Consider the following 12022-nt stretch of genomic DNA (forward strand, 5'->3'; position numbering starts at 1 on the left):
AGTCGGCAGTCTTAACCCCTGGTCTATCCTGAGTCTTAAGAAGAGTAGATATTTTTTCACACACAAATGTAATCGTGTGTGTGTGTGTGTGTGTGTGTGTGTGTGTGTGTGTGTGTGCGTGCGTGCGTGCGTGCGTGCGTGCGTGCGTGCGTGCGTGCGTGCGTGCGTGCGTGCGTGCGTGTCACCATGAAGGACCAGTAAATATACAGACAAACATGACAAAAATACTTTCATACAAAAAAGATTTTTATTTGGTTTATCAAATTGTCAAGTGCAATATAAAAATATTCCCCAAGAACCAGTTTTTTTTTTTTTTTATATAGCGAGAGCAAGAATAATTGGCTGCAGATTACATCAACAAGTCCCGGCCTCTCCGTCGGCAAAGCATGAAGACTCCTAAATACGAGTCAGGAGTGGCAATACTAGGCGGCACGATACACATGGAGCACATGCAAGCAGAATAAATACACACAAGGAAGTACTACCAAATAATCTGGGTCAGCATCAAGCAGCCTGGACTATATTTGAGATGATTTGTTCACGCCGTCAAAGATGCATAAAAATATATATTTCTCCAAAACTGTACAGTAAGTGCATGAAAGCGTGAAAAGGAGGGCTTTGAACAAAAACACGTTAGAGTCCTGATCAAGGGTCGTGGGAACGTTTTTTTTGGTTGTAAACTAGCTTGTTATATATTGCTTTTGCGTACATCATTTCTAAAGTGCAGCGTAGGGACAACACAATGCTCACTACGCGGAAAAGGTCCAAAACATCAACAACACCCGGAGGCACGTCGTCGGTCTGACTACGCGTGGCTGTGGACCGAAATGCTGGACAGGTCGTTTCTGATGATCTCGTTGACTGGAAGACACAAAAACAAAACCGGGATTAGACAAAACTGTTTGGATGATGTTCATTTGGTTCCAAACAAACAGACTCAAATACCGCTCGCTTCAGGTCTCCGTCCAGTCCATAGTGGATCTAACATAATATTGTGAGAGTCCAGTCCATAGTGGATCTAACATAATAGTGAGAGTCCAGTCCATAGTGGATCTAACATAATAGTGTGAAAGTCCAGTCCATAGTGGATCTAACATAATAGTGAGAGTCCAGTCCATAGTGGATCTAACATAATAGTGAGAGAGTCCAGTCCAAAGTGGATCTAACATAATAGTGTGAGTCCAGTCCATAGTGGATCTAACATAATAGTGTGAAAGTCCAGTCCATAGTGGATCTAACATAATAGTGAGAGAATCCAGTCCATAGTGGATCTAACATAATAGTGTGAAAGTCCAGTCCATGGTGGATCTAACATATTAGTGAGAATCCAGTCCATAGTGGATCTAACATAATAGTGTGAGAGTCTAGTCCATAGTGGATCTAACATAATAGTGAGAATCCAGTCCATAGTGGATCTAACATAATAGTGAGAGTCCAGTCCATAGTGGAGCTAACATAATAGTGAGAGAGTCCAGTCCAAAGTGGATCTAACATAATAGTGTGAGTCCAGTCCATAGTGGATCTAACATAATAGTGTGGGAGTCCAGTCCATAGTGGATCTAACATAATAGTGAGAGTCCAGTCCATAGTGGATCTAACATAATAGTGTGAGAGTCCAGTCCATAGTGGATCTAACATAATAGTTTGAAAGTCCAGTCCATGGTGGATCTAACATAATAGTGAAAGAGTCCAGTCCATAGTGGAGCTAACATAATAGTGTGAGAGTCCAGTCCATAGTGGATCTAACATAATAGTGAGAGTCCAGTCAGGTAACACAACAACCTTTTATTTATTCATATGATTCTCTTAAAGTTCATTTTACCATTTTTTAAATTGAAAACGAGGGGCGTACTGGCAGAAAAAAAGGCCCAATGGCCCACACCAAAAATATTCAAGCCAATATTTTCATGGATAAGGAAGCCTAACAAGGTAACCAAGAGACGAGAAACAAATTGGATGATAGATAATCGTTTTAGTGTATTTTACAGCTGATTTAAGACGTGGGTCAAAACCCGACCGTTAACATAAGACATGGTAACAGAAAGCTAACACAAGAGCAGGGGTGTCCAAACTTTTTCCACTGAGGACCGTACACTGAAAAATCGTATTTTAAAAACCGATACAATATATGAATAAAACATATACATTTAGGCCTCCACTCAGGCTTGATCCCGAGGACCCCAAAGGGTTTTGGGCAAAAAATAAAATGTTAAAAATTTGAAATTATTCGGTATTACTATTTTTATCATTATTCAAGTTTTAAATCTGTAGATCAAAATTAGGTCTATCTGTCAATATGACGTTTTTAAAGATTTAAGTTTTTTGTTTGTTTTTTCTCAAAAAAAACCATGTTTTTTAATTGAAAAAACACAAAATATGCAATATTTATACAATTTTGAAGTGGAATGTTTGAGATTAGGGAGGTCCCGATCCAGGTTTTCGCACTTCCGATCCGATGCCGGCCGATACTGGCCTATCCGAGCATGTATTAAAGTTTAAAGTTATTTAGCCTACTTAGTTGTCAGATTCATGCTGAAAAAGGTTTTAGTACTCTTGATAACAACTAGCCAGCTGAATTAGGTGAGTTTGAATAATACGCAGTGGTTGGTATTCAAGGATAAACACAAAATAGAAAAAATGATACATGACAAACAGAAATGGCATCATTAAACAGTAAAAAAGTGAACAGTATAAAGTGTGAGGGGGGGGGGGGGTCTTTCTAACAAAGACGAGCACTTCAAGATGCTCAGGTGTCAGCCTGCTCCTGTGTTCATCAATGATGAGTGAGGCTGTGCTAAAAAACCTCTCACTCTCAAGAGTCATTAATATGTCTTTCAACTTTACCACCACGCTTGGCTTTATTGTGGCACGTTTTGCACTCCACCTCTTCATTTTTTTCGTTTTGTAGGGTAAAATAATCCCACACAGCTTAACTTTTATTTCACACGGTCGTCTTAACGGTTAGAACATAGGCCTGTGGATGTGTTGAAAGTGTGCTGGAAAATGCGTAACTGAGCGTAGGGAGCAGCAGAAGAGTGGAATGTATTATTTAAATCGGTGCGTTGGAAAACACGGACCGGATTTTTTTTTTTAAAAACTGGATCTGGATCGGCATATTTGCCAATACGCATTTTTTTGGCAAATATCGGATCGGGACCACCCTATTTGAGATGAGATAATAATTGGAGCCGGAAAAAGGTCAACAACTCATAACACCGTTGATTTTAATTCACTATTATTTTTTTGTGCAATGACACTTAAAAACAAAACACACTGATCCAAAAGTGTTAAAAAATAAACTATAATTTTTTTTTACTGTTTACTTTTAACACAATGGTATCGATATCAACTCCAGATCCATCCGTCAATTCTAAGTTTTTTTGTAGTTTATGTTTTTTGTTTGTTCGTTTTAGGCCCTTCTTAAAAAAAAAAACAGCTCAGTTTTTTATATGGCAAACACAAAATATGCAATATTTTCTCCCAAAAATATTTCAAAGTGGAATATTTAACCTGACGTAATTGGAGCCTTTAATAGGTCACATTGATTTTGATTCATTATTATTTTATAAAGAAAGAAACAGCCTGCATGGCAGCTTTGTGTTATTAGAGTAAACATTGCAACAATTTCTTGTTACAATTCACCTGTTTGCTCTTTTATACCACTTTTTATGTTTTAAATTTTTTTCCATAGTAATTTTAAAATGTGCCGTGGGGCCGTTACAAAAATGACCTGCGGGCCGCACTTTGGACACCCCTGCGCAAGAGGAAGGTGAAGTCATTCTAATAGTCAACATGTAAGGCTGGTTAGCCTGTAAGATACTACAATTCTGTAGTAGTCCCAACTACGGCCTCACGAGGGCAGCACTGTGCCTCCATCACTCGGGAACTCTTTGGCCCCGCCTTCTGTTTGCATTCGCCGGCTCGCCATGGCCTACTTTTCACCGAGCCGCCACATTTAAAGCGGACGGTCTAATTGAAAAAAAAAAAAAAAATTGATTGGCGGACGTGTTTACAAAAGGGGCGCTAAAAATAGTCCCCCGCGTGACGCCGGCGGGTGTTGATCGAACACTTCCAGGGCGGGCGCCCAGTTTTTGCGGATCGGTGGACGGGCTTTCAGAACAGGAAGAAAGAAAAAAATGTCCTCCATTGTTTACGAGGAGGACTTCCTGTTTGCCGAGTCACGTTTCAGACCTTCCTGGTTTCCTGTCCCCGCAGCTGGCGCCGCCTGATACCGAGACGGGTCCGGCCGGCAGCCAGGAAAGCCCAGACGGACGAGGAACTCCCAAACAATTAGCGGGGGGTGGGGGGGGGGGGGGGGGGGGGAGAGAGAAAAGCAACATTGTGTGGATGGACCAAGTCTGGCAGGACCAGAGGACCCCATCCCCCAGTATTTTACTAGTCCAGACCACAAGCCGCGGGATGTTCTTGGCCCCGGTCTCTGGGCTCCTACTGGCTGACTGCAGGGCCGCTCCTTCTGGACTTGAAGACAAGTCTGTAGAATGTCCAAGTCCCGACTATAAAAACCTGATGGAGCGTTCAGAAAAAACTGGACTACAAAGTACACAAATATTGTGGCCAGACAACGATGAAGACCTTTGGACTTAATGAATACTTCCTCTTGTTACTTACTACTTCTTAGTACTACTACATAGGTACCAGTAAGTAACCACATGTACTACGTACAGCATAGTACTACTTCATACGTACTAGTAAGTAACCAGTACTACTACATACGTACTATGTACAGCATAGTACTAATACATACGTACCAGTAAGTAACCAATACTACTACATACATACTAGTAAGTAACCAAATGTACTATGTACATCATAGTACTACTACATACATACTAGTAAGTAACAGTACTACTACATACATACTAGTAAGTAACAGTACTACTACATACATACTAGTAAGTAACCACATGTACTAAGTACAGCATTGTACTACTACATACATACTAGTAAGTAACCAGTACTACTACATACATACAATGTACAGCATAGTACTACTACATACATACTAGCAAGTAACCAGTACTACTACATACATACAATGTACAGCATTGTACTACTACATACATACTAGTAAGTAACCAGTACTACTACATACGTACTAGTAAGTAACCACATGTACTAAGTACAGCATTGTACTACTACATACATACTAGTAAGTAACCAGTACTACTACATACATACAATGTACAGCATAGTACTACTACATACATACTAGCAAGTAACCAGTACTACTACATACATACAATGTACAGCATTGTACTACTACATACATACTAGTAAGTAACCAGTACTACTACATACGTACTAGTAAGTAACCACATGTACTAAGTACAGCATTGTACTACTACATACATACTAGTAAGTAACCAGTACTACTACATACATACAATGTACAGCATAGTACTACTACATACATACTAGCAAGTAACCAGTACTACTACATACGTACTACATACAGCATAGTACTACTGCATACCTACTAGTAAGTAACCAGTACTACTACATACGTACTATGTACATCATAGTACTAATACAAACGCACCAGTAAGTAACCAATACTACTACATACATACTAGTAAGTAACCAAATGTACTATGTACATCATAGTACTACTACATACGTACTAGTAAGTAACAGTACTACTACATACTTACTAGTAAGTAACCACATGTACTAAGTACAGCATCGTACTACTACATACGTCCTAGTAAGTAACCAGTACTACTACATACGTACTAGTAAGTAACCACACTCATACTATGTACAGCATGGTTACTTACTAGTACTACTACATAAGTACTAGTAAGTAACCATATGTACTATGTACAGCATAGTACTACTAAGTACATACTAATCACATGTACTACGTATAAGTAACCAGTACTACTCCATAAGTAATAGTAAGTAACCGCATGTACTATGTACATCATAGTACTACTAAAAACGTACTAATAGGTAACCACATGTACTACGCACAGCATAGTACTAATACATAAGCAATAGTAAGTAAACAAATGTACTACGTACAGCATAGTACTACTACATACGTACTTGTAAGTAACCACATGTACTACTAGTTATGTGCCGACGAGGAAGAATCTACTACTCAATAGTAGTCTGCACACTATGTAGTAATCACTATGTAGTACACACTATGTAGTACACACTCCATTGTGTGTTCACATTGTGGTACTATGCACTAGGTGTAGTGTACTCGGTAGTATGCATTGTATAGTGTAGACTTGGTTGTACACACTGTGCAGTGTGCACCTGGTTGTAGTGTGCACCTGGTTGTAGTGTGCACTTGGTTGTAGTGCGCACTTGGATGTAAGTGTGCACTTGGTTGTTGTGCACTTGGTTGTAGTGAGCACTTGGATGTAAGTGTGCACTTGGTTGTTGTGCACTTGGTTGTAGTGCACTTGGTTGTAGTGCGCACTTGGATGTAAGTGTGCACTTGGTTGTTGTGCACTTGGTTGTAGTGCACTTGGTTGTAGTGAGCACTTGGATATACATGTGCACTTGTTTGTTGTGCACTTGGTTTTAGTGAGCACTTGGATATAAGTGTGCACTTGTTTGTTGTGCACTTGGTTGTAGCGTGCACTTGGTTGTAGTAAGCACTTGGATGTAGTGTGCACTTGGTTTTAGTGTGCACTTAGTTTTAGTGCACTTGGTTGTAGTGTGCACTTGGTGGTAGTGTATTTGGTTGTAGTGTGTACTTGGTCGTAGTGTGCACTTGGTTGTAGTGTGTACTTAATTGTAGTGTGCACTTAGATGTAAGTGTGCACTTGGTTGTAGTGTGCACTTAGATGTAAGTGTGCACTCGGTTGTAGTGTGCACTTAGATGTAAGTGTGCACTTGGTTGTAGTGTGCACTTAGATGTAAGTGTGCACTTGGTTGTAGTGTGCACTTAGATGTAAGTGTGCACTTGGTTGTAGTGTGCACATGGTTGTAGTGCACTTGGTTGTAGTGTGTACTTGGGTGTAGTGTGCACTTGGTTCTAGTGCACTTGGTTGTAGTGCACTTGGTTGTAGTGTGCACTTGGTCATAGTGTGCACTTGGTCATAGTGTGCACTTGGTTTTAGTGTGCACTTAGTTTTAGTGCACTTGGTTGGTTGTAGTGCATTTGGTTGTAGTGTGTACTTGGTTGTAGTGTGCACTTAGAAGTAAGTGTACACTTGGTTGTAGTGTGTACTTACTTGTAGTGTGCACTTAGATGTAAGTGTGCACTTGGTTGTAGTGTGCACTTAGATGTAAGTGTGCACTTGGTTGTAGTGTGCACTTGGTTGTAGTGCACTTTGTTGTAGTGTGCACTTGGATGTAGTGTGCACTTGGTTGTAGTGTGCACTTGGTTGTAGTGCACTTGGTTGTAGTGTGTACTTGGTTGTAGTGTGCACTTGGTTGTAGTGTGCACTTAGTTGTAGTGCACTTTGTTGTAGTGTGCACTTGGTTGTAGTGTGCACGTGGTTGTAGTGTGCACGTGGTTGTAGTGCACTCGGTTGAATAAATAACTAGTGCACTCATCATTTGTGACAATTCAACTCAATCAAGGGGGAAAAAAGAATGTATGCGAGCTGCAGACCAAAATAAAAGTCAGTTTAAAGTTTTTCAAAATAAAATGCTTCTTTCAGGCTTTCTTTCAAACTCTTTGACTTCCCAACCAGAGAAGTGCCACACCTGAGGGTGACGTGAGAAGCCACAAAAATACGGGGGCCGGTGAAAAAGGCGCCATTGTGGTCCCGGCAGTGCACTGGAGTGGTGCTGACAGCTGGCGTGGCTGCGGGAGCACACGTCACACAGGAAGTGGGGCGACACAATGGCGACTTGTTCCAGGTTCATCGGTAGGGAGTGGGGGGTGAGGGGGTTACTGTCACGCACCTTGCCTGATCCTGAACACTGGACTCTACTCACCATCATCAAGGTACATCTGGTCCAGGTCCTGGGGTTCCTGTTTGATGCTGACTCCCAGCGCCGGGGGGCTTCCGTCATCCTTCTCCGGCTCCTTGCCCTGCGGGGGGGCGGCCGGGCTCCCGCCGGGGGTGGTGCGCTGAGGCGGGGAGAAGGGCGCCTCCGGTCCGGGAGCCGGCGTGGAGACGGCGGGCGGCTGGAATCGACCGGGGGTCTCCCGGATGATGGAGACGTGGGGGACCGGGAAGGGCGGCGCCGGGGGCGACAGGTCGTGTAGTTTGGGGCTGCCGCTCGGGGAGGGGGCGGTCGGCGATCTCTGCTGACTGTAAGCCCCGCCCACCCCGCAGGGCCTCAGCTCGGCGGCGGGGAAGCACGACTGCAGAGAGAGGCCGTCGTAGTCGTCCCGCGGCTCCGTTTTGATGCTGGGAACTGGAGAGAGGAGACGGCGCCGGGTGAGTAGACGCATTTCTGCACTTTATAGCACGCAGTAGGTAGTGTGCACTTGGTTTCATGCACTACATAGTGTGTACTTGGTAATGGACATTCATAGTGTGTACTCGGTGGTACTATGCACTAAGTAGTGCACCTGGTGGTACTATGTAGTGTGCACTTGGTAATATGCACAAAGTAGTATGCACTTGGTGGTGGTGTGTACACACTAGGTAGTGTGCACTTGGTAATATGCACTACATATTGTGTACTTGCTAATGGACATTCATAGTGTGTACTCGGTGGTACTATGCACTATGTAGTGCACCTGGTGGTACTAGGTAGTGTGCACTTGGTAATATGCACAAAGTAGTATGCACTTGGTGGTGGTGTGTACACACTAGGTAGTGTGCACTTGGTAATATGCATTAAGTAGTGTGAACTTGGTGGTATTAGGTAGTGTGCACTTGGTATTATGCATTAAGTAGTGAGAACTTGGTGGTACTAGGTAGTGTGCACTTGGTGATATGCATTAAGTAGTGAGAACTTGGTGGTACTAGGTAGTGTGCACTTGGTAATATACATTAAGTAGTGCACCTGGTGGTACTAGGTAGTGTGCACTTGGTATTATGCATTAAGTAGTGTGAACTTGGTGGTACTAGGTAGTGTGCACTTGGTAGTACGCAGTAGGTAGTGTGCACTTGGTAATATGCACAAAGTCCTATGCACTTGGTGGTGGTGTGTACACACATGGTAGTGTGCACTTGGTAGTACGCACTAGGTAGTGTGCACTTGGTAATATGCATTAAGTAGTGTGAACTTGGTGGTACTAGGTAGTGTGCACTTGGTAGTACGCACTAGGTAGTGTGCACTTGGTAATATGCACAAAGTCGTATGCACTTGGTGGTGGTGTGTACACACACGGTAGTGTGCACTTGGTAGTACGCACTAGGTAGTGTGCACTTGGTTTTACTCACTATGTTTTGTCCACTTGGTGGTAGTGTACACTTGGTAGTACACATTATGTAGGGTGCACTTGGTAGTACTAGGTGGCGGGCACTTAGTGGTAGTTATGCACTTGGTGTTAGTGTGTACACTTGGTATTACACACTAAATAATGTACACTTGGTAGTTTGCACCTGGTAATAGACATTTATAGTGTGTACTCAGTGGTACTACGCACTAAGTAGTGCACTTGGTGGTACTAGGTAGTGTACATTTTTTTAGGTTAGCTAACATATCTATGCTAATGTAGCACAGATAGCTAACATATCTATGCTAATGTTGTTAATTAATCTAGCATGATTTTAAAATGTGAGGTTAACATGTAGCTAACATATCTTTGCTAATGTTGTTAATTAACCTAGCATGATGTTAAAATGTGAGGTTAGCATGTAGCTAACACATTTATGCCAATGTTGTTAACCTGGCATGATGTTAAAATGTGAGGTTAGCATGTAGCTAACATATCTATGCCAATGTTGTTAACCTGGCATGATGTTAAAATGTGAGTTTAGCACGTTGCTAACACATCCATGCCAATGTTGTTAACCTGGGATGATGTTAAAATGTGATATCTATGCTAATGTTGTTAATTAACCTAGCATGATGTTAAAATGAAGGGTTAGCATGTGGCTAACACATCTATTCCAATGTTGTTAACCTGGCATGATGTTAAAATGTGATATCTTTGCTAATGTTGTTAATTAACCTAGCATAATGCTAAAATGTGAGGTTAGCATGTAGCTAACATAATCTATGCCAATGTTGTTAGCCTAGCATGTTGTTAGAATGTAAGGTTAGCATGTTACTAACATATCTATGCTAATATTGTTAGCCTAAAATGATGTTAAAATGTGAGGTTAGCATGTAGCTAACATAACTATGCCAATGTTGTTAACCTGGGATGATGTTAAAATGTGATATCTATGCTAATGTTGTTAATTAACCTAGCATGATGTTAAAATGTGAGGTTAGCATGTAGCTAACACATCCATGCCAATGTTGTTAACCTGGCATGATGTTAAAATGTGAGGTTAGCATGTGGCTAACACATATAAGCCAATGTTGTTAACCTGGCATGATGTTAAATTTTGTGAGGTTAGCATGTGGCTAACACATCTATTCTAATGTTGTTAACCTGTCATGATGTTAAATTTTGTGAGGTTAGCATGTGGCTAACACATATAAGCCAACGTTGTTAACCTGGCATGATGTTGAAATGTGAGGTTAGCATGTAGCTAACATATCTATGCCAATGTTGTTAACCTGGCATGATGTTAAAATGTGTGTTTAGCACGTTGCTAACACATCCATGCCAATGTTGTTAACCTGGGATGATGTTAAAATGTGATACCTATGCTAATGTTGTTAATTAACCTAGCATGATGTTAAAATGTGAGGTTAGCATGTAGCTAACACATCCATGCCAATGTTGTTAACCTGGCATGATGTTAAAATGTGAGGTTAGCATGTGGCTAACACATATAAGCCAATGTTGTTATTTTGGCATGATGTTAAATTTTGTGAGGTTAGCATGTGGCTAACACATCTATTCCAATGTTGTTAACCTGGTATGATGTTAAAATGTGAGGTTAGCACGTAGCTAACACATCTATGCCAATGTTGTTAACCTGGCATGATGTTAAAATGTGATATCTTTGCTAATGTTGTTAATTAACCTAGCATAATGTTAAAATGTGAGGTTAGCATGTAGCTAACATAATCTATGCCAATGTTGATAGCCTAGCATGTTGTTAGAATGTAAGGTTAGCATGTTGCTAACATATCTATGCCAATATTGTTAGCCTAAAATGATGTTAAAATGTGAGGTTAGCATGTAGCTAACATAACTATGCCAATGTTGTTAACCTGGGATGATGTTGAAATGTGATGTATATGCTAATGTTGTTAATTAACCTAGCATGATGTTAAAATGTGAGGTTAGCATGTAGCTAACACATCCATGCCGATGTTGTTAACCTGGCATGATGTTAAAATGTAAGGTCAGCATGTGGCTAACACATATAAGCCAATGTTGTTATTTTGGCATGATGTTAAATTTTGTGAGGTTTGCATGTGGCTAACACATCTATTCCAATGTTGTTAACCTGGCAAGATGTTAAAATGTGAGTTTAGCATGTTGCTAACGTTGTTCCAATACAAAATGAAGTGGTAGTTCACCGCTCGAAGGCACGTAGGTGAAGCGCTGGTGTTGACTTCGTTTCCTCTTGCCGTTGCAGACGTAAAAGTTGACGTGGACGGGCGAGGACAGTCGCTGGTTCCTGTAGGGCGGGGTCTCCACCAGCAGAACGTTCTGGAAAGACGGAACACAAAGTGAAAAAGGGAACGTTTGAGGTCCGAATATTGTGGGAGAAAACAAAGATTGTGTATTTTGGACGCGCTCGCTCGTGAAAAAACATCACAGAGGCGGGAACATGGCAGTGGGCGGGGCCACGAGGGTGACATCCTGCTGTGTGAGTGACAGGTGGGCGGGGCTAACAGTCTCTCGGGCCTGGTTAAAGCTATGCAAAAATATTGTAATAAAATTTTGTAATAAAATATCACCACCGCAATAAAATAACTAAATCCAGCCATACGGTATTTGGAATCAAAATGTACGAAGCAATTGAGAATAAAAAGACATATTCATAATGATATTATATTTAGG

General features: G+C 41.4%; 1 protein-coding gene across 2 annotated transcripts in view; it reads right to left on the reverse strand.

Moving 5' to 3' along the window:
* Positions 1–228: 228 nt before the first annotated feature.
* nfatc1 (nuclear factor of activated T cells 1) overlaps positions 229–12022 on the reverse strand; it is a 90500-nt gene continuing 78706 nt past the window's right edge. For both annotated transcript variants that reach the window (XM_061896973.1, XM_061896971.1), the window contains exons 8-10: positions 11536–11668; positions 7927–8352; positions 229–861 (exon numbers count right to left, since the gene is read on the reverse strand). In XM_061896973.1, coding sequence (XP_061752957.1) covers positions 806–861; positions 7927–8352; positions 11536–11668 — 615 coding nt within the window. In that variant the 3' untranslated portion in view covers positions 229–805. The remainder of the gene's footprint in view (positions 862–7926; positions 8353–11535; positions 11669–12022) is intronic.

This window comes from Nerophis ophidion, linkage group LG04 (assembly GCF_033978795.1).
Source record: "Nerophis ophidion isolate RoL-2023_Sa linkage group LG04, RoL_Noph_v1.0, whole genome shotgun sequence".
Taxonomy (NCBI): Eukaryota; Metazoa; Chordata; class Actinopteri; order Syngnathiformes; family Syngnathidae; genus Nerophis; species Nerophis ophidion.